Below are 21,115 nucleotides of genomic sequence, written 5' to 3' on the forward strand. Positions count from 1 at the left end.
GCTACGGAAAGGATACAGGCAACACACCCCGTGTAGGGCCCCTTCGTAGTGAGATGTCTCGCGTCATGGCAGCTGCAACACAGAGGCACAGACCTCCGCTGGGATATCTTCTCTGCAATAAATCAAATGCCAACCCCGTCCACAAGAGAAGCCTACATCGATGTGTGCTACAAGGTTAGCCTTTATCACAAAATCCAAGGGGTATACAAAATCCAAGGGTATCAGGGGCACTGGTAAAAAGCAGCATGCAGACAGACACCAATGTTTTTGTCATTTGTGTTATTGTGCTATCGCCGCCGTTGTTGCTGCTGCGTTGCTGTGCCGAAGGGCCCCAAGACCCACAAGGAGGTCCCCGGGAGGACTGTCTGTTCTGCATATCTCTCACGCATCAAGGGCCTTAAGCTGACTCACGATGCTAGTGAGGGAGGTATTGCAATAGTTGTTGATTGATGCAGCAGCGGAGGAAGAATGGCAGTACGTGCAATTTAGTGGCACGTCAAGACACCTTTCTCTGCAGCTACAGCATGAGAAATTGGGCACCTCCTATGTGAAGGGGCCTCTAATTGTTTGCAGCCGCGCCTCTAATCGCACCTGGCTTCCCTTAATTTCTAAGGGAAATCCGATACTTGATTTTTTCTGTCGTAAAAGTAGCGGCAGCGCCTGCTGCTGTAGCATACAGGCAAACCTAAAATAGTGATCTCTACGCCACTGGGGCCTCAGTTAGGCTACAGGCATAGTAAACCTCGCAACGGTTGCAGTTTTCGAGAAAAAGAGGGATATGGGGCATCGCGCGTAGGGCCCTGGTAAGACGCAGCGCACGAGGAACAGGAAAAAGCCAAAGCTCAGATAGCCCTCCGCATCAATGCCACGCAGTTAACAAAAAGAGGTGGAGGTGGTAGTATGCATGAGTCAAGTCGGCGTACAGGGCACAGGTGCATTGCACCCGGCCTTCAAAGCCCCATAATTCAAAGTTTAGGCACTGGTGCGGAAGCAGGGGAGGCAGCATGATGACCACCATTGACAAAGCAAGGAAGCGGAACTTGGCTGTAAAAAGGAGAGAATGACATGCCTTAGGAGGCCATCCTATTCATTGTATTGAAATTCCGAGTGGTTTGTACACACAGCTAGGGGTTCACCCTCCCTGATGGAACAAGAGAAGGACTGCGGTTACTGCGATGGGGCAATAGGCGCATGATCTTTGTAAGGACGGCAAAACCCATAAGTGACAGGGAAGCGCGATTCGTTTGAAGCTTCGTGGGGGCGTCACGTGGGCCCATCAAGGCCACAGAGGCCTTCTCCAGGGAGCGTTTGCTGAGCCGGTGTCACTTGGCGGCTGCAGCTCTTGCTGATTTCGACAGTCTTTTTGTCTGGGATAGTTGCACAACGCATTAACGTGAGCTGTACAGACTGCTGTTGCTGCTGCTGCCGGCGTCCGGACCGTGAGGGGGTACGTGCCAGAGGTGAGACAAAGGCGTGGCAGAAGATAATGTCTTTTTTTAGTTCTGGAAGGCCCCAGAGGGCACTGCAGCAGAACAGGCCCATTAAGGTTGCAGAACAAAGCAAGGAAACTGCCAGCAAAAACGCAGAGGCAGCATAGCCACTTGGGGGAGAAAGCCAATCCACGAGGGGCCCCAAGTGCCTTGGGAGCCTACCTTGCATTAGCGACCCCCCGTCCTTGCTGATGCAGAACAGTGCGCAGGATGCAGCGAAGCAGCACCCGATCCTAAACCCGTGCAGCATCAGCTCCTGCGGCAGCAACGCAGCAGAGGGAGGGGGCCTAACTGCTCTACGAAAATGCAGCGCAAAGGGTATCTACGTAGAGCGGAGACTCCCTAAAAATAGACCCTTGTGTCTATGGGAGCAGGGAATGCACCAAAAGCTCCTTTTACTGCTTACAGTGCGTGTAAGGGCTCGTTGAAGTCCGCTTAATTTTGATTAAGCAGCAGAAGCCCACCCCGAGGCAAGCAGCAGCTACGCTGGGCATGACATAGGCTTGCAGGATACTCAGAGAAGTAGAGGGCCCAGCCCTTGACAGACTCTAAAACACGGGGGGAGCAAAGACCGACGCCCCCAAAGCTGTAAGGGGCCCCCAGGGCACAATGGCAGAAAGTGGGTATACCGTGAGGAGGCTAAAGATGCACATTGCAAAAAACACGGCAACGCATAGAGATTATACCAGCCACGGGGGAATCCGAGAAGCCAGCGCGGGGAGATAGGCCCCCAGTGGGGCCCCCATCGCGGGTGCAGAGGACCCTTAGTTCCCGGCGAATGCAGAATTGACTCCGGCATCCCCCCACGATAGCAACGTAAGCACGGGGGCCCCCAGAACTGCAAACAGACACTGCGGTAGCACCTGCGCAAGCAGCGACGGAACATAGAGCCCATGCATATAAGGGGGCCCCCATTGGTCAGCTGGGGGCGCAGACACAACACTTGTGTTTCCAGGGGCCCCTGAGGGGGCCTCTGCGGACGCCCTCCCAGGGGGTTCTCCCCCTATACCTGCTGGGGCATGGTACTGCTGGCTGCATATTGCCTCACGGAGGGGAGGCATCCAAAGGGGTGATCACCGGCAGCAGCGCAAGGATCCGGCCTCCCCAGAGAAGCAGGCAGTCCGAAGCAGCGCTGCATGGAGCACCTTCCGCCTGCGGGCTTTCCTTCGGATGGGGGGCCCTCCACACCGAAGGGGGCCCCCCCCTATTTTCGCACTGCCGTCGCGGTGGCTGCTACGCGGGGAGCCTGCACGGGGCGGCAGTACGGCAGCCTGCGAGCTCGCCAGCAAGTTTTTGTGCGAAGCATTTGACTGAAGAGGATGAGTCCTGCGTTCTCCTGCAGGAGGAGTTGTGGCATCAGGAGCTTCCGCCGCTGCTGCACTCGGCGTGCTCTTCCCTTCTTGGAGGGGCGACTGGAAAGAGGGGCTGCAGCTGCTTTCGATGGGGCCTAAGCCTCGAAGAAGCCATGATCGCGCACGAAACGTTGATTTTTACGCTGAAAGGCCTCATGGGGTTTTTCTAAGGAAGGGTGATGGCATGCAACAGGAAGAACGAGCTGATGAACCCCGAGCAGGGACGCGCCAGGGATGTACACCGTGCCTATGGTACAGGATCGGTGCATGCATCCTTCAAGGGGCCCAAGCGACAGCTGGATGCCATAGGGGACAGTAGTAGGCGCGGCGCATTGCCTGCTGCTGCAGTCTCTCCGTGTATGGCTAGATGACTGAGAGAGTGTTCAAGGGGCCGTCTAATAGTTAGACGCCAGGAGCTATTGCAGGTCCAGCGGAGGGAGACGCGGTCGGCTACGGGAGCGGACCTTCGACATATGGGGTTTGCAGAATATCCGGTAGATCCACGTTTCGAGTGTAGGGGCAGAGGAGCCCAACGAGCAACGGAAATAAGGGAGGAAATCATAAGGCCCTATTTAAGAAACACGAAAATGCATGCATTTCTACCGGTTGCTTGGACCCCAGCCAGCGCAGACGACAGGAGGGGTCTCCTAAAGGGAGGCTCCGATCGCGATCGTGTTCAACGGACCGGGTGAGAGTGGAGGTCGCGCCGTTTTGCGACAGCACCACGACAGACTGCAATAGGAATGTAAAAAACGAGAGCAAAAGGTTCGCTTCCGTCATTAAAGTGTTTTTTGGTAGTCCTTTTATGACGCTTCCACCCGACAACATTGCACGAACTTGAGGTCCGTGCACCGCAAGGCGTGAACCAGAAGGCGTTCGGCTCATGACACTGCAAGACGTAGCGGGGGCCCCCCACGCCCCCAGGCGGTCGGTCGTTCTTGGGGGCCCCTTAGGGTCCTGCACAGTACCGTCTTGTTGGCTGCCCCTTCCTTGACTCCTCGACTCCTCTGATCTAATTCTAGTTGCTTTTTGTGGTTTACTTTCATTCAGGGCCCCCTGACAAGTCATCGGGGGCCCCATTCCCGTATGTACGCGGTTGCCACCCGATGAAGAGGCGACTGGCGCGTCAGGGGCCCCCCGCCTGTTTGTTTCAGAAGACACCATTTTGGGGGCCCTAGCGGCAAACGATGTCCCACTGGTCCCCCCTCGCGGGTCGGAGGGCCTCCCCAGGATGCCTGACGGTCGAGTCGGGGGCCCTCGAGTGTAGCGACGCCACCCCGAGAGGGCCCCCCGCCTCCCGGGGGGCCCCTGGAAGCGCCGCCGCTGCGACGGCTGGCAGGACTTGGTCCCGTCCTGGCTTTCTGGTTAAGCGTCTGAAGACTGAGCAGGCAGACGGTGGAGAGGCTTTGGGGGCCCCCCCAGAGGTGGCAGAGGGGGCTGCTGTCTTGGGGGAACCTAGGACCAAGCCGCTTCATCCTGGACGTACTGAAACCGTTGATTTGACCGTGAGCTCGGGCAGCTCTGAGTCGGAGGGTTCCTCAGGAAGACGCGCTGCTGCATCTAGGGCGGGGATGCCTGCAAAGGGCCCCAGCGTCGCTTCTGAAGAAAGAAGTGAGAGGCGTTGGAATCCAGCGTTTCCAGGGGCCTCCCTGGCTCCTAGAAAAGCTGTGGGAGGAAACATGCCGCGTAAAAGGGGCCCTCGGCTCTGTAGGAGATCCTGCAGCGCAAACTCTTGCGGGAACTCGGAGGAGGAGCTCTCCTCCGCAGACGATGCATCAAAGGGCAAGGGTAAGCCCAAAAGCGTGATCCCTCCTCCATCTAAGAGAGCACCACTCCGCATGGGTGGCAGATGCAGAAGATCGCCGGAGCAGGACGGTGGTATGTCTGAAGCGGTGTCGGGATCTACTGAAAAGGAGGGAAAGGGGGAACGCAGGACAGACGCGCTGGGCCCCCCCTCCTGCGATCCAGACAATGTTTCTGTGCTTTCGACAGCCTCTTTATTAGACAAAGAGGACTCGCCTCCAGCCCGCCAACAAGCGCACGTGCGGGAGTCACAGAGTTCCCTCGAGAGTCGCGAGGGGGTCGCTGCAGCAGGCGGGTTGTTGCCTTCAGCAACGCCGCTGAAAGCTGCAGAGGCTGCTGCTCATGCTACGGGTGAAGCGACCTCGGGAGGCTTCCCAGAAAGGCCTCTTTTGGAGACGTCTGATGAGGAAGACGGCTCAGATTGTGTTGTTGTTGTTGACGACGCGAGCCAGATCGGGTGCCCCTTGTGGGCCCCTTCGCAGCGAAGCCTTCGGGGGTCGGCACGGATTTCTGAGACTCCAAGGCGCCGTAAGGCTGACAGAGTTCGGGGCCTCTTGGAGGCCCCTATGTCGTCTTCTCCAACGTTAAGGAGGCATATGGATCCCTTTTTTGGGAGTGCAGGCAAAATCGCGCGGGTAGTTCTAAGAGACTTCTGCAACCATGAGCATCTGGACTGGAGGCCGTCGCCGTATGTTAACCTTATCCTCGGTATGCATGCACTTGCAGTCAGGGTAGGGGCTCCTTGGAGCCATAACACAGAGTTCTGAGAGGCCCCTGAGAAGGGGGGGGAAGGGGCCCTCCCTCCTCTCGTTGACACAGGGAAACTGCCAAGAACTCCTTCTGCCAACATCTCTTCTGACCCCCTTGCAATAGAGTACCCCTTCTAACACCCCTTGCAATAGAGTACCCCTTCTAACACCCCTTGCAATAGAGTACCCCTTCTAACACCTCTTGCAATAGAGTACCCCTTCTAACACCCCTTGCAATAGAGTACCCCTTCCAACACCTCTTGCAATAGAGTACCCCTTCTAACACCCCTTGCAATAATATACCCCTTACCCTGCAGTAAAACATTCCACACGGAGACGCTTCCGTCAGTGTACAGGCCTAACCAGCAAGGCCGGCACAACACAATGCATTGGGATATATCTACCAAGCGAGCGAGAAGGGGGCACCTTTCAGTTTTTGTAGAGTCTTTTCCTGTCTGTACCCTTGCGGCCGGCGGCTCTGCTGTGGAGAGGGGTGGGCAAGATGCTCGCTCCTGAGGCACCTTGACGGGGGCGAAGGGGGGAACTGTCTGCTGGGGGAAAAGGTGTGACGCGAGCTAAGCAAGGGGCCCCCGCGTTTTGTGTTATTCTGCAGGCGGAAACGGCCAGGGGAAGTCTGCCATTGCAAAGGCTATTTTTGTGTGCTGTGGAGCAGAGAGAGCTCACACGAGGGAGCGGGGGTGTTCCAGTCTCGAGGGTGGCCTGCAAGGGGGGGGCCCCTCGCAGAGGGGCCCCCATGCGGGGTCTACAGCGGGCCTTGTCCGTGCCGCGGAAAAGCCTCGTCTCTTTGAATACATCAGGGAGTACTGGAGCGAGGCGGGGCCCCCGAAGACGGTGATTTCCATCACCTTCTCCAACTTTTCTTCGGCGGAGGCCTCCCTAGGGGGCCCCTATTCGCCTCCCAAGGAGGGATCGTCCGCGGGAGCCCCTCCGGGGGGCCCCCCCCCTGGGGTCCAGAGCGTCGTAAAGGAGGAGGGGGAGGGCCTTGTGAGCCGCGTGTCTCGCCTCACGGGGGACGCCTTCCTCCCCGTGGATAGGGCATACTGCCACGGCGCATATGGCGACTACATTACGCTAACTCGGGAGATCACGAAAAAGCGGTGCAGCCGCAAGCAGCTCAAGCAACGCGCGGGGCAGGAGGCGGAGGAAGAGGAAGAGGCCCTGTGGGCGACTGGCAGCAGTACATGGTACATTGCAGGTTGTGGATCGCTTGGAAGCTCTCGCAGGGAGGTGAAACACACGGAGGTGAGGGCCCTTCTGACGCACTTCGGCCTGGAACTGACAAATCCTGCTGTATATCTGTCTCAAGAGCTTGCCAAGACCTTTCTCTTTAGGGCTTCAGAGCAGTCGCTCTACAGGTTCTACCTGTGCGCGAGTGGTGAGACATGCGGCTCGTGATCCTTTGGCTCTTACTGCTGGTGCTGCTGCTTTTGTTGCTTTGCTGCTTTGTTTAGCGTTCCTTTTATCTTTGCTCGGCGCTGCTTGCTGGGGGCGGCTTTCGCGGTGTCTTTGCATGTGCCGTTGAAATAGTTGTGGGGAGATTACCAGGGCACTGTCAGCAGCTGCTGCCGAACAAAACGTAGAGCATGCGTTATTCTGGAGAGGCGTTGATGCTGCTGCAGGGCTGGGAACGGCGCTGAGCAGCATGCGGGAGGCGGCAGAAAGGCATCAGATCGCACTCAAGGAGCTAAAGGCCTTCGATAATCGTCTTTCTCCCGCCAGAGCTGCAAAGGCCAAACTCATGGAGGAGCTCGAACAGTGCAAACAGGTGTGCAGCAACCAAACACCTAAGCGCGGCTTGTCGAATCGCATCCTAGCAGCAGCTAGCCAGCGCACTAGAGGCAGCTAGCCGGAGCTGGCTCGCGCATGTGCGCAAAGAGGCACACGCAGAAGGTTCTAGCCGCGAGGCAGCGATACAGGAACAGACGCAAGTAGTAGGGAGAGCGGGTTTGAAAAAGGAGAAGACGCCTGTTGCTGGTTCTGCTGCTGGTTTGTTCGTTGTAGCTGCGCTGCCTCAAGGAGGAGGTCGTCTTACTGAGGGAGGCCCTTACACATTTGAGAGCTGCAGAGGCAGCGGGGGCAGCAGATGCTGTTGCTTCCGAAGTTGCCGAGCTGGAGAGACACCTAGAACTGCACCAAAGCGAGGCTGCCGCAGGGGCTGCATCAGCCGTTGCAGAAAAGCAGCGGCAGACGGTGGACAGCTGCAAAGTAACTCTACAACAGCGGCAACAGCGGCTGCGAGAGCTGCAGGAGAGGGAGCAGGAGCACAAGCAGCAGCTGATTGCTGCTTCTAGACAACTGCGGATTCGAAAAGGGGAAGTCACGAAGCTCAGACAGGATCTAGAGGCCTCCAAGGAGATGCACAAGGCTCTCAAAGAAGTTATCCACAGCATGCAGGGAGTATGTCTAGCACTTGCGAACAGCGAATTCGGCAAAGGCAGCGGCAGTTGCAGTTCATGGGAAACCGATTGTGCCGCTTTAGGAGTCAATCTTGCGTCTATGTTTGGCGCGGAGTATCTTTTTTGGCCCCCTGCTGCTGTTTTGTGTTTTGCATGCGGTCCTCCCCTGTGCTGTGTGCAGCTACGTTTTTCTGCGGCCTCTTTTTTCTCTCTTTCTCTATACCGCTGCTTGCTTTGCCTTGCGTATGCTGACCGTTGCTTTCTCCTAGCTGTGAGTACCGCTCACTTTCGGACGGAGGTCAGGGCTGTGTGTTGCCTTGCTGCGTCTCTGCAGACGCTGCAGAAGAGCACCGCTTCGTCAGGTGCTGAGGAGGCAGCTCAGCTAGCAGAGCGAGAGGCGGCTTTGGATGCGGCAGCAGCAGCTTTTGCTACAGCAGAAGAAGCGCTGCATCGGCTGCAGCGGGCTTCTGCAGCGGCGCAGCAAGCGGCCAAGAAGGCGCGGGGTGTTTCCACGGATGCCGAATTGCGACTTCAAGCAGCACAGCATCTCGCAAGGCAGACGGCCTTTGAGCAGCAGCAGCAGCAGAAGCTGATACAGCGGCTGGAGCAGCAGCACACGCAGCGAAGGCAGGAGGCTCTCAGAAACTCCCTGGCGCGTCAACAGCAGCAGCAGCAGGCAGCAGCAGCCGCAGCAGCCGCAGCAGCCGCAGCAGCCGCTGCTGCACGGGAGAAGCACGTCAAGGCGGGACTGCTTCAGCAGGCAGAGCTGCGTCTCGCTCAGCAGCGTCGAAAGGATGCTGCGCAGAGGGCATGTCTGTACTTTAATCCTCGCTGGAAGGGGCCCCCACCGGATTTAGTTGGCTTGCTGGACTCCGTGGAGGCCCTTCTGTCTCAGCGCCGCTTTTCACAGGCCCCCTTGGGGCCCCTAGGGGAGTTTCTCCACGTTGACGAGGAGGCATGCAAGGCTGCAGGGGTGCCTCCAGATGCAGCGCAGGCAGTGTTGGAGGAGCACATGAGTCAACACTTCGCCACGTGGCTTGTTGGCTCAATAGAAGAGCAGCGCTTGCTACAGCCGCTTCTACAGAGACACCTTTGGCCTCCTCGCGTGGCTGTTGTGAACTTCAACTGCCCCCCGTACGCTCCACGCCTGACGGACGAGGCACTCGGCCTCCCCAAGGGAGTACTCACGCTTTACAAGGCCCTCAAAAAAAGAGAGACACAGGGGGACAGAGAAGACAGAGGCGAGGCTTTTTTCGAGGCAGCCATGCCAAGGGTAAGTCACGCCCTCCGAGAAATGTGTGTGCTTTCGCGTTTGTATGGCCTCGTTTGTCTGTTTTAGAGCATATATCTAGCGTTTGTATGGGCTTGTTTGTCTGTTTTAGAGCATATATCTAGCGTTTGTATGGGCTTGTTTGTCTGTTTTAGAGCATATGTCTCGCGTTTGTATGGCCTTGTTTGTCTGTTCTAGAGCATATATCTAGCGTTTGTATGGGCTTGTTTGTCTGTCTTGGAGCGTATATCTCGCGTTTGTATGGGCTTGTTTGTCTAGAAGCAGGGGGTGCTGAGTGGGGTCGGTAAACGCTCTTGATGACTTCCGAGGGGAATAAATCCCCCCGCCCCCCCGCTGTTGCCTCTCCTCGACACAGTCAGCTGTGCTGCTTCTGCCTCATCGTCTCTACTGCCGTGTGCAGGACGACTACTGCTGTGTCTGTCAGGCTGGAGTTCATTTTTTGGTGGACGTTGCTTCTATTGAGCGCGTGGCGATTGCTGAGGATGGACGACACCTTCGAGGGCTCCTCCAAGGGCCCCTGCCTCAAGCAGGGGGCCCCTGGGGGCCCCAGGGGCCCCAGGGGCCCCCGGGTCCTGTAAGGGGCCTTCGCGAGGGTTACGCTTGGCGTGAGGCCCTCCACCTCAAGAGGCAAGGGAGGGGCACAGAGGGGGTTCCCTGTGCGCATGGGCATGCCCGTAAGGCTCGAGGCGTTGTCAGAGTCTGCTCAGTCTCTGGCAGCAGCCCTCCTCCTGCATCTTCGGAGGCGGCAGAAGCTGCGACTGCGCCTGCGCTCGTTCCAAAGTCTCGCACAGCCGCTGATAAGGACGCGCAGGCTGCACTGGAGGAGGAGCTGTCTCGGGAGTGGGATTTCGAGGCATCGGTGTTGCAGAAGAAGAGGGAGGCCGATGCTGCAGCAAGGAGGCAACTCGAGGAAGCCACGGCTGCTTGCGCGGCTGGAAGAGAGGCGCAAACAGCGGCTGCCGATGAATTGAGGGTGAGGGCAGAATTAACGATGGATGAAGGCCTTTAGGAGCACTCGCAGCAGCATCACTTCCGCAGAGTGCCTCTAGATGAAAAAAAATCACACCCCATGTGTTGCCTCTCAATGCAGCAAAGCATATATGTCTTCTTTCCGTCTGCCACGTTCTCTGTTATCCCTGCCTGCTGTCGCTGGCACCTCCTCTCCCTCCCTCTGTCGCAGTCTGCGTGGCTATCGCCCCCCTTCTTCTTCTTTCTCATGCGCGCTCGTTGGCCCTTGTGCTTTGCTCGTGTATCTGTATATGTATATATATATTTATGTATGTGTATGTATATATATGTGTATGTATATATATGTGTATGTATATGTGTGTATGTTTGTAAATATATAAATATATATATATGTATATATATGTGTATGTATGGGTCTTCATGTGTGCCACTGTGCTGGGCTAAAACAGTCCTTGCTTGTCTGTGTTTCTGCGTGTGTTTCTGTGTGTGTATTTGTGTGGTTGCCGCATTGTTGCTTGATCTTGGCATCCCTCTCGTCGCCCTGCCTTCTAATGAGGCATGTGATCGCGTCAGTGGGGGAACCTCCCTCTTGTGTGTGTGTCTGTGTGTCTGTGTTTGTGTATGTCTGTGTGTGTGTATGCCTATGTCTGTGTGTGTGTATGCCTATGTGTGTGTCTGTGTGTGTCTGTGTGTTTGTCTGTGTGCCTGTCAGTCATGCCTCTGGTTGGTTGGTGTGATCTCGCCGATGTCTCGCGTTGTGGGGTGTGTTTATTGTCTCGTTCGTAGGCACACAGATTCGAAGTCTCTTTCAGGATAGCTGTTCATGCGTGTTTTTGAGTGTCTGTGTTGCTGTACAGCGCTGTGAAGAGGCAGAGGGGCGTCAACAGGTGGCAGTACAGCTGGCGATGGATGTGCGAGACGAGGCCCGCATGGCGCTCGCTGAATTCCGAAGCAAGCATAGTAGATTTTTTCAACAGGTCTGCTGACGCTGTAAAAATATATATATATATATATATATATACATACATATATATATATATGTTTGTGTGTGTCTACGTGTGTTTGGTAGTTGGGTTGACTATGGGGTGAGAATGTTTGCGCAAAGAATTTTCTCTGTCCGCGGCTCCAGCGTAGTGTTTTGAGGGGTTTCCGTCGGCGTTTGCTTTTCAGGAGCAGCTGAGAGGACTGCGGGAGAAGCTGGAGGCGAAGGAACGTGAGAGTGCTGCCGAGGAGAGACACAAAGTGGCTTTGCAGGAACGGATCGAGGATGCGGTTGGGACTGTTGCTCGCGCGCAGGAGGCGGTGGAAAGCCTTCAGAGAGGATTAAAAGAGAGGCAGCAGCAAGTGGAGGAGGCTGTAGCGGTCAGTTGCGGGTTGATACGTTGCGCATGCACGTGACGACACACGCAACAGCACGCCACATGGGCGTCTTCCTGCTGCTTTTCTTTGCCGTTCTGTTGTTCTTTCGAGATCGGCGTGGATGGCTGCGGGCTTAGGCGAAGGCGTGCTGTAGACAAGTCGCGTTTCTGTGCTTGCTTCCTCCTCAGGCAGTGGAGAGTGCGGCCTTTCTGCTGAGAAAGGCGGAGGCAGAGGTAGAGAGGCTGAGGGAAGCAGAAACAGCTGCAGCCGCGATGGCTGCGGCACGAATCGAGGAGCTCAAGAAGAAGAGAGTCCATTTAGAAAACCTCCGCGCAGAGGCAGAGGTCAGGCAGGCAGCACAGAAAGCAGCGTTGGCATCTGCATAGGCAGCCGTCCATGTGTGGCACACACACACACACACACACAGACACACACATACATCGATCTACCTACCTGTTTCTTCCGAAATTTCCTGTGTGTATGCATGGCTGACAATGCGCTAGTCCTCCTTCTGCGCCTTGCCTAAGGCTCATGCGAGTCTGTTGTGTCTTTTATTACCCTCTTTCGCATCCAAACAGAGCAGAGAGCGCTAGGCTCAGCGGCATCCAGAAGTCGAAAAACAGCGCCTCTCCTTGGATATGTCTGCCAATAATAGCACAAAACGGCACTTCTCTCTCTGTGTTTCGACCCCTTCTCAGCACCTGAAGAGCGAATGCAAGTCTCTGCTGCCAGAAGGCACCGAGCAACTGCAGCTCTCTGCAGCGGTAAGCCGCTGCTCCTCCGTGAACGAACGCCTAGCCTTTTCCCCTTTTCTTGGCTAGCTGTCCACCCTCAAGTCAGCAGCTTAACGAAACAAGAAGGGCCTTGCACACTGTGGTGTATGCGCTGCACTTTGTGCGCTTATCTGCATCGGCCGGCTGCAGGAGGCGGAAAGGCGTCTTAAGTCGCTGGAACTGCGTGTGCGAACGCTCGAGGCGGAAGTTCGAGATGAAGCGGTAATTATCCACCTTTTAATTTCCTGAACGCATTGTTGGGCGTCGTCGCTTGCATGCTGCCGTTTTCATTTACGGGGTTTTGAAGCTGGCAGCAGGAATAGCAGACAACAGACTAAAAATACACGCAGCGAAAAAGGCCCTATTGAATATATATACATATGTATGTAAATATATGTAGGTATATATATATGTATGTACATATATGTATGTATATATTGATATGTATGTATATATATGTATATATATATATATGTATGTAAATATATGTATGTATACATGTACTTACGCGAGAGAGACGCAGTCTCTACTACCTCGCTAAAAGGCCTCCTTCATGTACGTTGTTTTCGTCTGTTTTCGGTGTATGCAATGCCCACCGTTTCTCTTGGGGGGGCACATTACCTCCAATGTCTGTTTTTTGTCTCTGGCAGTTTGTGTGCTTGTGCTTTCTCGTACTTTCAACTCTTTGTGTGCCTGCCCCCTGCACACGTTGCCGTGTTGCTGCGGTAGTCCCTTGGCCGTCTATACAGGCTGTCTCTTTGGAGCTCAAGGAAGCGTCTCGTTTGCTAGATGCTCAAGAGCAGCAGCTGCTAGCTCCACAGGCTGCAGCACAGCTAGCAGAGGCGAATGCTTCGAAGAGGGCACAGAAGCTCCTCCAGGCTGTGGAATTCTCTGCCAAGCAGGTGACCGCTATGATGGACGTGTGTCTCTCTCTCTTGTGTGTGTGTTGCCTGCATCTCTGGCGAGTATCGTTTTTTGACGCTGCGATTGCTCATCCTCGACTTACGCGGTGTCTTGCCCGTGCTTGCTTCAACGTTCTCCTTCTCTCTGCTTTTTTTCCCTCTATTCTCCGCCTCTCGAGCGATGGCTCCTCTCGCTTGCACTTGTCCTCATCCCTCTCCTGCTCGGCACGTGTGCGGCTCCGCGTCCTTCGCTGTGATTTTTTTCCAAAAAGCTGATCTTTTAAGCCTGACGTGCTTCCTTTTGCCTTCCTTATGCCAGCTCCCGCCTCATGCAGAGAGTCAAGATCTCCGTTTTCCTCTCTCTTTCCCTTGGGTGCTATTTTGCCGTCTTGAGCGCGCTGGCTGACCAGCAAAGCGATGATGCAGGAAGCAAGAAGACAACAGGGAGGCTGGCGGTGCCTGCTGCATCCCTTCCTTTTGCTTGTGCATGCATGCTTGCATGCAGACGCGTGAGGATTTCTGCCGTGTGGTGGAGGGCGTGTTGCCACACAGTGCGAGCCTCGTCTTTGATCACTCGACCCAACGCTTGCTGATTCAAACGAAAGACAGAAATCAGCAACACGTTTCAAGCCACCCGAAGGCCCTTTCCGGGGGAGAGAAAAGTTGCATTCAGGTTGCCTTCCTTGCAGCGCTTGCACGCCGCAGCAATTCTCCCGCGCACATCTTCGATGAGGTAGACGTCTTCATGGATGAAAGAAGCCGAATTAAAAAGTAACATGCCACTGAGGCGACTAGCGCGCGAGCACATCCTTAGCGAGTTCTTGTAAAGAAAGGGACTGCTTTGACTCCATCGAACCCCCACGATGGCGGCTGAGGCTACACACGCCTGGCCTACCTTACATAGAGTACCCTTGCCTCTGGTGGAGAGAAAGGGCTTTGTTGCTGCTTTAAAGAGGACGGAGAAGCATGCGGCGAGATCCTCGGCACTGTCGAGGCTAGCCACAGCACACAGGCCGGCGAATAGAAGGTGCTGGTAGAAAAACGGCGTGTGAGAGGCCTTTCAAGCCTCTGGGCTTCCATCCACCTGTGTTTGTTTGTGTGTGTGTTTGTGTATGTGTTTGTGTGTTTTTTTGTGTGTTTGTGTGTGTGTATGTATGCGTATGCGCTGCCCCTGCCTTCCTCCCCGCAGTTTCAACCTCCTGTTGGATGTGGCTCTCCAGATGCGGCAGTCCACGCAGTGTTTCTTCATTACGCCTCACTGGGAGATACAGCGCGAGGTGCAAAGTAAGCTGGCAGGAACCGTGCGAACTGTTGCGGCGCTAGATGCCTTAAGGCATGGCCCTCCCTGCCGTCGAAGGCCAGAGCTTAATAGGCTGAAAAGGGAGGAAAGCTGCACATTGCAGCAGCAATGACTCATGTGCAAAACGCTGCACCTGTAGGGAGGGGCACAGTGTCACACGCGCTGGGAGGCGAGTCGCGTTGCTTGGGTAGCATGCGTTTCCTGCAGGCCGATACACTTCAGATCTTGTCAAAGTCTTCAATATTCGCGGTAGCATCTCTCTCTCCCTTGACACTCCTGCACCCTGAAGGAGAAAGTGCTGACAGAGAGTGTGCCACAACCGATAAAACTGCTTTCGTCGCAGTCTGCCGACTCCTCAGCCTTCGCGCGGTTTCGAAAGGGTCTGAGTTCCCCTCTAGGCGCTTCCTTCTCTGCTTTTTGCCGCTGGCTGATAGCTAAGCATCAAGCAGAGCAAGGCGCATAGATAGGGAGCCAAGGAGGTGGAGGGGGGAGGAAAGGGGGGGGAAGGGTGGTGCTAACGGGAGAGCTAGCTAAGCCTGTGCAAGCTAGCGCTCCGCGTGGGATTTCAGTCCTCGTCGTGGGAGTTGCTATTTGTTTCTGCTCAACGTCATTCGACGGTGAGGCCGTACAAAGCGGTATGTGCAGTGGGAAAACAGCTAGGAGCTCCTAGTCTACAGAGTTTTTAGGCTTCTCGAGCGCTGTTGCTGCTTGCGCGTTCCTACCGAACCTTTGGCTGTTTCTTCAGCAGTGAGTCACCAAGCTCTCCCCTTCCCTCTCCTCCCCCCTCCACCCCACAGCCACTTAGACTCCAGGCCCTTTAGCATCACACTAGTATCTGACCCCGCGCGCTTCTACACTTTCCGTGCAACCCGTTTGCATGCGCCGCAAGAGAACTAAAAGACGCTGCATGTAGCCCCAACTGCATGCATATGCAGAGAGAGACTAGCTAGTACACATTGGTAACCGAGTCACAATTAAATTCCCCTCCACGCCTCTTTACGCCACCACTGCCGCCCTTTGGTGAAGCCCAGGCCACGACGCGCGTCTACCCAAGGATAGGAGAGCATTCAGCCTTATATTTGTCGCAAGTTTCTCTCACCTCGAAGTGCTTTTAGAGCCCTTTTGCGCTCACGTATTAGTGCTACGCAATCCTACCTTCTTCGAGACCTCACTATTCAGTAAAACTCGCGCTGCACCTGAGACTCCCCTTCGGACTGCCCGGCCGACTGCCTAGCTAGAGGGGTTGCTTCTTCCCATGTCGCTCCTCCCTACGTAGCTTTCACGCCTTCAAGAAACACAAGGCTGTCCGCTCACTTCGCTAGTCGTGCGGAGCGAACCTTCCACCTGGACGGAGAGACACGTGCCCGTTTCTGGAGGGCTCAGGTGAGTAGCTCTCAGGGCTGAGTCTCCGGCGAAGATTCTAGCGGTTTCGAAGGCTGCTCGCAGAGAGTTTGATGCCCGCTTTTGTTTCTCTTCAAGGCTACAGGACTATCGAAGGAAGATTCGCGTGAGCGTGCGGGGGCCTGAACAAAGCGTTGCTTTTTTCGGTCTGAAAGGCCGTTATGCAGGGCGAGGCAGAAGCGGGAAACAGCAGGGTTTGGAAAGGAAACGTTGCTATTGCCCCTGGAAATTATTAGGCAAACACGATGGTTTATACAGAAGGTCAGTGATAGGTGCGTTGTACACGGCAAGTTCAGCAGCCAGATTAAGGAAGCTATTCAACAGATGCCTTCGCAGAGGGGTGGTTAAGCTGTCGCTGTCTGCTCCTCTGCGGGCTTCAGTGCCCTCTGCACAATTTCGAGAGTATCAGGAGACAGCCCGGGGGCCTCTTTGATCCTCCGCAGCTGCTTTTTCATCAGCTCCTGGCGATCCGTATCGAAGCGCTGCCATTGCAGGAATGCGCCTGCCAAACGTGCCGCTGCCTGGGGGTTAAAGGCATCCACCTGAAAGTTGCACAGACACAAGAAGACAGCACAGAAATTGAGGATACACCGTCGGCGGCAGTAGCTGCTATTAACAAGAGAAGAACGCGTGAATACACATTTTGTTAATGGACAGATGTATAAATATATAGATATATTTATCTCGTTCTCTCTCTCTCTCTGTCGGTTGCTCGCGCTTTGCCTTACATCAAGACACACGTTAATGCGATTAATTTAAAAAGGCCTATTGCCTCCGCAGGGTCCCCGCCAGCGACACCCCCCTTCTTCGTCATACATAGAAGGAGCACACTGCCGTTCTTCTCTACCTACCTCGATAACGACGTCACTGATGAGCTTGTAACCCTTGCCGTCTGCCCTGTGGAAATGCGGCCTATTAAAGACGAAAGCACTAAAGAGGGATCTCAGCCTGTTGGGGCTCTTCGAGGTAAAGGCGCTGTGTTTTTGCAATTCAGCAACCCTCTCGACCTGGTCGTCTAGGTCTGAGCCTGCCTGTGCTCTGAACCACTTGTCCAGCATGAGCGGATTACCTGTTGAAAAACAAAGGCGAAGACAGCCACACACTCCAGGGAGAATGCGGGCAGGAAAGACATTCATTGCCTGTTCAGAGAGGCACGCGTGCAGAGGTCTTGTTGAGAAACATCGGCATCAGCAGGCAGAGAGGGCCTTTGCCAATGGCCTTTATCTCACCAGCTGCCTCTTGAAAGAATTCCTCGAGCGCCTTCTCCCTCTGCGGCTGGGGCATATCCGCTAGCGCGAGGAGTGCAGCGTACCGGTCTGTCATGCACTTGCTAGCTGTGAAGTGGTTGTAAGCTCTTGCTGCTGCCTCCTCATCTCCGGGGGCTGATAAGAGTCGGAGAACTACGTTTCGAAGTCTTCGCCTTGCAACATTGGCTGCGTCAAGGGCTTCCTCCGCGTCATCCTCGGGCAGTGTGAGCCGCTCATACAGAGCAGAGAGCTCAGACTTGAACGCAGAATACAGCTCCAAACGGGCAGTCTTGAGGGCCAGTTGCAGCGCGTCTGGATATATAGGACTCATTTCTTGAGAGAGGACTTCCCAGGAAGGCAGCTGCAGAGTCAGGGCCTGCAGACGGAGGCAGATATCCGATCACAATCACAACATGCAAGCATGCATGCATGCATAACGCAGCTTCGGCGCAGCAACAATGACCTGATACACACATATACTCCACTTGTTCGATCCAGACTGAAGCTTGCGCTCTTCTGCATCCCATGGCAGCGCCTGCACAGGCGTGAGGTGCTCGTCAACAGCAATTCAGCAAAGAGAGAGAAATATCGAGAGAGAGAAAGATCGAGAGAGACGAAGAAAGATAGAGAAATAGAGAGCGACAAGATGAACTGGATCTTAAGAAAGCTTTCACCGAGAGGACGGAAAAAAATGATTGGCGGGTGGGAAATTTTATTTCTTTGAGCCCTGGCCAGATGGGGAGGCGTGTAGAGAATGCCGACTCTCTCATCTCACCGCAAGAAGTGCAACGCGCAGCGAGAATGGAGAGAGGAGTCTGTCTGTTGCTCTTACCTTGATGGATCTATCGCACTGCTCGTCGGCAAGGGTGGTCCTAAAGGCCTCGGTGTAGATCTTGGAGAGTGGCGGCATGCCCTCTTGGGCGAGGTTGTTGCTGCTGAGGAATTTGCTGCGCTCCAGGAGGAGCTTGAAGGCGAGGGTGTTCGAGGCATCCCATCGGTTGACAGGGTCGGAGTCGAACGCCATAAGAAAGGCCGTATCTTCGTCTGTTCTGTACGGCAAGACTTTCACGGGAGCTGAAAAGTCTCTAAAGAGGGAGGGAACACACGGCTCGTTGATGTCCGTGAACTCGAAGCTCTGCTCGCGTTCCGTGAATTCCAGTACCTGCAGCACCCCGTAGGTGTATGTACACCCCAGCAAGACTTGTGGGCGCACACCAACTGGGCCTTTCTTGCCGCAGAGGCGCAGCAGCACCGTCCAAGAAAAGCTGCTAGCCACGTGCAGCTGCTAGCCGCGTGCACCTGCTAGCCGCGTGCACCTGCTAGCCACACGCCGTCCGTTCGTGACAGCCGACGGCGAACTCCATGTTTCGAAAGGGGGAACATACATACCTGAGTAGGGGGCGTGAGGAGGTCCTTCTTGCTATTTTTGCCGATAAGTCCCACCTTAATGGGAATAACCAAGGGCAATTTGCCCTTCTGGCCTGGCGTAGAAGGCGTGTGCTGCCTCAAGCGCAAGGTGTATCGACGGGCGGACGCGTCATACTGTTGCTCCAAGACTTCTACTTCCGGCGTGCCCGACTGAACACAAGCGAAAAATTCCGCGAAAACAAAAAGCGGCTGCTCAAGGCCAACAACCATGTGCCTCGCTCCCTCCCCCTGCCTCATTACCCCGTCGAAAAATATCTCCATGCCAGAGACTTGTTCCTATTTAGAGGAAACGCCCTCCTCCTCGGCGCTACGATTCTGCCCCGACGACCCCCAAAAGCCTATAATCCCGCTTTTTTCCACGAAAAAACCTCCAAAGAAAACCTTTTAAAAACGTCTTGCCTGTACCTACCTGGGAGTACCATCGCTCGAACTGCGAAAAGTCACGGCCGTTCGCGTCTGCCATGGCTGCTCTAAAATCATCGCATGTCACCGCCTGACCATCGTGACGCTTGAAGTAAAGGTCCATGCCCTTTCGGAAACCTTCGGGGCCTAGCAGTGTGTGCAGCCTGCGAAATAAGTCGCTCCGACGCAGGGGAAAAAAGCGTCTTGAACGGTCTGTACCGCCGCAGAAGCAAAAACAAGGCCTGCAGAGGCGTAGCACGAAGCCCCTCTAGCACCCATAAATTCCCAGCAGAAGAAGACACTCAAAGCCACAACGCGAACAATACGATATACGCACATGCGAATCACTTCTGCGCCTTTCTCATACACCGTAAAGGTGTAAAAGTTGTCCATAGCAATGTACGTCTCGGGCCGGATAGGATGACTCATCGGACCGCTATCCTCGGGAAACTGATGTGCTCGCAAAAACGTCACATCTTCAATCCTCTTCACAGCCGCCGAACACATGTCCGCAGAAAACAGCTGATCCCGAAACACCGTCAGCCCCTCTTTCAATGTCAACTGGAACCAGTCCCTGCAAAAAAACCATCCGCCAGCATGCCAGACACGTGTTGACGCGCTCTAGGCTTATCAATACATATCTAGGTATGCATTCATGTAATATAGGTATAGGTATATACAAGTACTCGCTCTCTCTATATTTGAATACATACAAATACATTCGCACGTGCATTGATGTTGCATACACATATGCTTGCAGACATATATATATATATATACATACAGGTGCCAGTATTTGTACAGTATGCATAGAATACATGCATACACACACATCTCCGTTGCACATGAATTGGGCTGTCCACCTCGATATACAGCGAGATGCTGCAAGTATGTATTACTATTTCGAGGGCATAAATGACCTGTTTCTGATTCTCAGCTTAAGTATATCTATCGATACACAATTAACTGTGTGACACACAGTACACCCCATAGCGAAAAAGCCTCGTGAGAGAAACGCCCCCCAAAAACCCCAACGCTCGAAGAGGAGGAGAACCCCCCCTTTTCGCTGCCCCCACCCATACGCAGCAGCATACGCCACTCTTCAGAATTACGCAGTGCATTCCTGTGTCAGGAAGGAAGGAAGCAGAAAACTGCAGACAAGAGGTGAGGTAGGTGGGTGGGAAGAGAGTGGGGAGGCAGGGGGCCTCTGCTGCTGCCTGCCGTCGACGATGACAGCTCTAAAAAGGTTCTAAGCAGTGGGGTGGTACCTGCAGGTTACCCTGTTGCCCGTCCAGTTGTGGAAGTATTCGTGTCCTACAACTCCCAGAATTCTCTCGTATTCGGCATCTGAGACGCATCCCCGTGAAACTCAACGTAGAAAGGTCAGTTCTGCGAGTTTGTTGTTGCTACTTTTGGCTGTTAGAAAGCACCCGTAAGAGGGGGATCTCGCGCTGTGTGCATGTATGTATGTGTAGGTATATATACATATATGTGTGTGTGTGGATATAGGGTCATCTACGCTCTGCAGTGTCGACACTTGAGCACATGGATGGATCGAGCGGCCCCTCTACGTTAAGGATTTGCACTAAAGTGCTCGTCGATTGCTTGCGGCGTGCTGCTCCTCTCTCTTTCTCTTTTCTTTGCGAGGCATGTACGGCGTTCGGCTATGTCTACCTAAACAGCGGGGGTGTTTACCGGTGGTAGTTTTGCGGTCTGCCAGCAACAGCGAGGAGTTGAAGATGTTGAGGCCCTTGTTCTCCATTGCCCCCATATTGAAGTCTCTAACGCAAACAACCGAAAAGACATCCAAATCGTACTCCAATCCAAAAACCTTTTCATCCCAAGCCATGCTTTTCTTCACGGACTCCAGCGCGAAGAGAAGCTTTTCCGTCTGCCCCCCCTCGCTGTACACCTCGATGCGCACGTCTTTCCCACTCTGCAAACGCAAGCACAGCAGGGCAGCGGCATAAATCCCGCAGATTTGCAGTGGGAGAGACGACTGACTGCAGAAAAAAAAACCGCCTGCAAGCTCGCGGTCCTGTGTGTGTGTGTGTGTGTGTGTGTGTGTGTGGGTGTGTGTGTGTGTGTGTGAGTGTGTGTGTGTGTGTGAGATCGGAAGAGCACAAGTGAGAACTCCAGTCACAAGAGGAGTGCGTATGCCGTCTTCTGTTTGCAAAAAAAAATCATTTGTCATGTCTTATTCGTCCATGCTACACCGTATACGCAGGATGT

The 21,115-nt window shown here is 54.6% G+C and overlaps 2 protein-coding genes and 1 pseudogene across 2 annotated transcripts; 1 reads left to right on the forward strand and 2 right to left on the reverse strand.

The window, feature by feature from the left end:
• Positions 1 to 2,254: 2,254 nt before the first annotated feature.
• On the reverse strand, positions 2,255 to 3,404 carry LOC113147496 (annotated as a pseudogene).
• A 25-nt stretch (positions 3,405 to 3,429) lies between these two features.
• LOC34618556 (plectin) lies at positions 3,430 to 11,816 on the forward strand. Its single transcript, XM_026338264.1, has 9 exons — positions 3,430 to 3,516; positions 4,213 to 5,353; positions 6,008 to 6,610; positions 7,035 to 7,180; positions 7,417 to 7,812; positions 8,146 to 9,084; positions 9,527 to 10,075; positions 11,242 to 11,433; positions 11,619 to 11,816. Exons 1-9 carry the CDS (start codon positions 3,430 to 3,432, stop codon positions 11,814 to 11,816), a joined length of 4,251 nt encoding a protein of 1,416 aa, XP_026194049.1.
• A 4,334-nt stretch (positions 11,817 to 16,150) lies between these two features.
• On the reverse strand, positions 16,151 to 20,816 carry LOC34618557 (puromycin-sensitive aminopeptidase). The gene is made up of 9 exons (XM_026338265.1): positions 20,579 to 20,816; positions 20,152 to 20,230; positions 19,221 to 19,457; positions 18,891 to 19,047; positions 18,443 to 18,631; positions 17,886 to 18,215; positions 17,036 to 17,429; positions 16,658 to 16,875; positions 16,151 to 16,348 (listed from the first exon to the last, which is right to left on the reverse strand). The coding sequence occupies exons 1-9, from the start codon at positions 20,730 to 20,732 to the stop codon at positions 16,151 to 16,153; spliced, it is 1,956 nt and encodes a 651-aa protein (XP_026194050.1). The 5' UTR covers positions 20,733 to 20,816.
• Positions 20,817 to 21,115: the final 299 nt, after the last annotated feature.

This window comes from Cyclospora cayetanensis, unplaced genomic scaffold, assembly GCF_002999335.1.
Source record: "Cyclospora cayetanensis isolate NF1_C8 unplaced genomic scaffold, CcayRef3 CcayRef3_contig_244, whole genome shotgun sequence".
NCBI classification, from domain to species: domain Eukaryota; phylum Apicomplexa; class Conoidasida; order Eucoccidiorida; family Eimeriidae; genus Cyclospora; species Cyclospora cayetanensis.

Coding starts and splice junctions, on each gene's coding strand:
- LOC34618557 (XM_026338265.1), bottom strand. CDS start 20,732: ATGGCTTGGGATGAAAAGGTTTTTGGATTGGAGTACGATTTGGATGTC. Junction 19,458..20,151: donor GGCAACAGGGTAACCTGCAG/GTACCACCCCAC, acceptor GTTTTTTTGCAG/GGACTGGTTCCAGTTGACAT. Junction 16,876..17,035: donor ATTCTTTCAAGAGGCAGCTG/GTGAGATAAAGG, acceptor GTTTTTCAACAG/GTAATCCGCTCATGCTGGAC.
- LOC34618556 (XM_026338264.1), top strand. CDS start 3,430: ATGCATGCATTTCTACCGGTTGCTTGGACCCCAGCCAGCGCAGACGAC. Junction 5,354..6,007: donor GTATGTTAACCTTATCCTCG/GTATGCATGCAC, acceptor GTTATTCTGCAG/GCGGAAACGGCCAGGGGAAG. Junction 10,076..11,241: donor CGGCTGCCGATGAATTGAGG/GTGAGGGCAGAA, acceptor TTTGCTTTTCAG/GAGCAGCTGAGAGGACTGCG.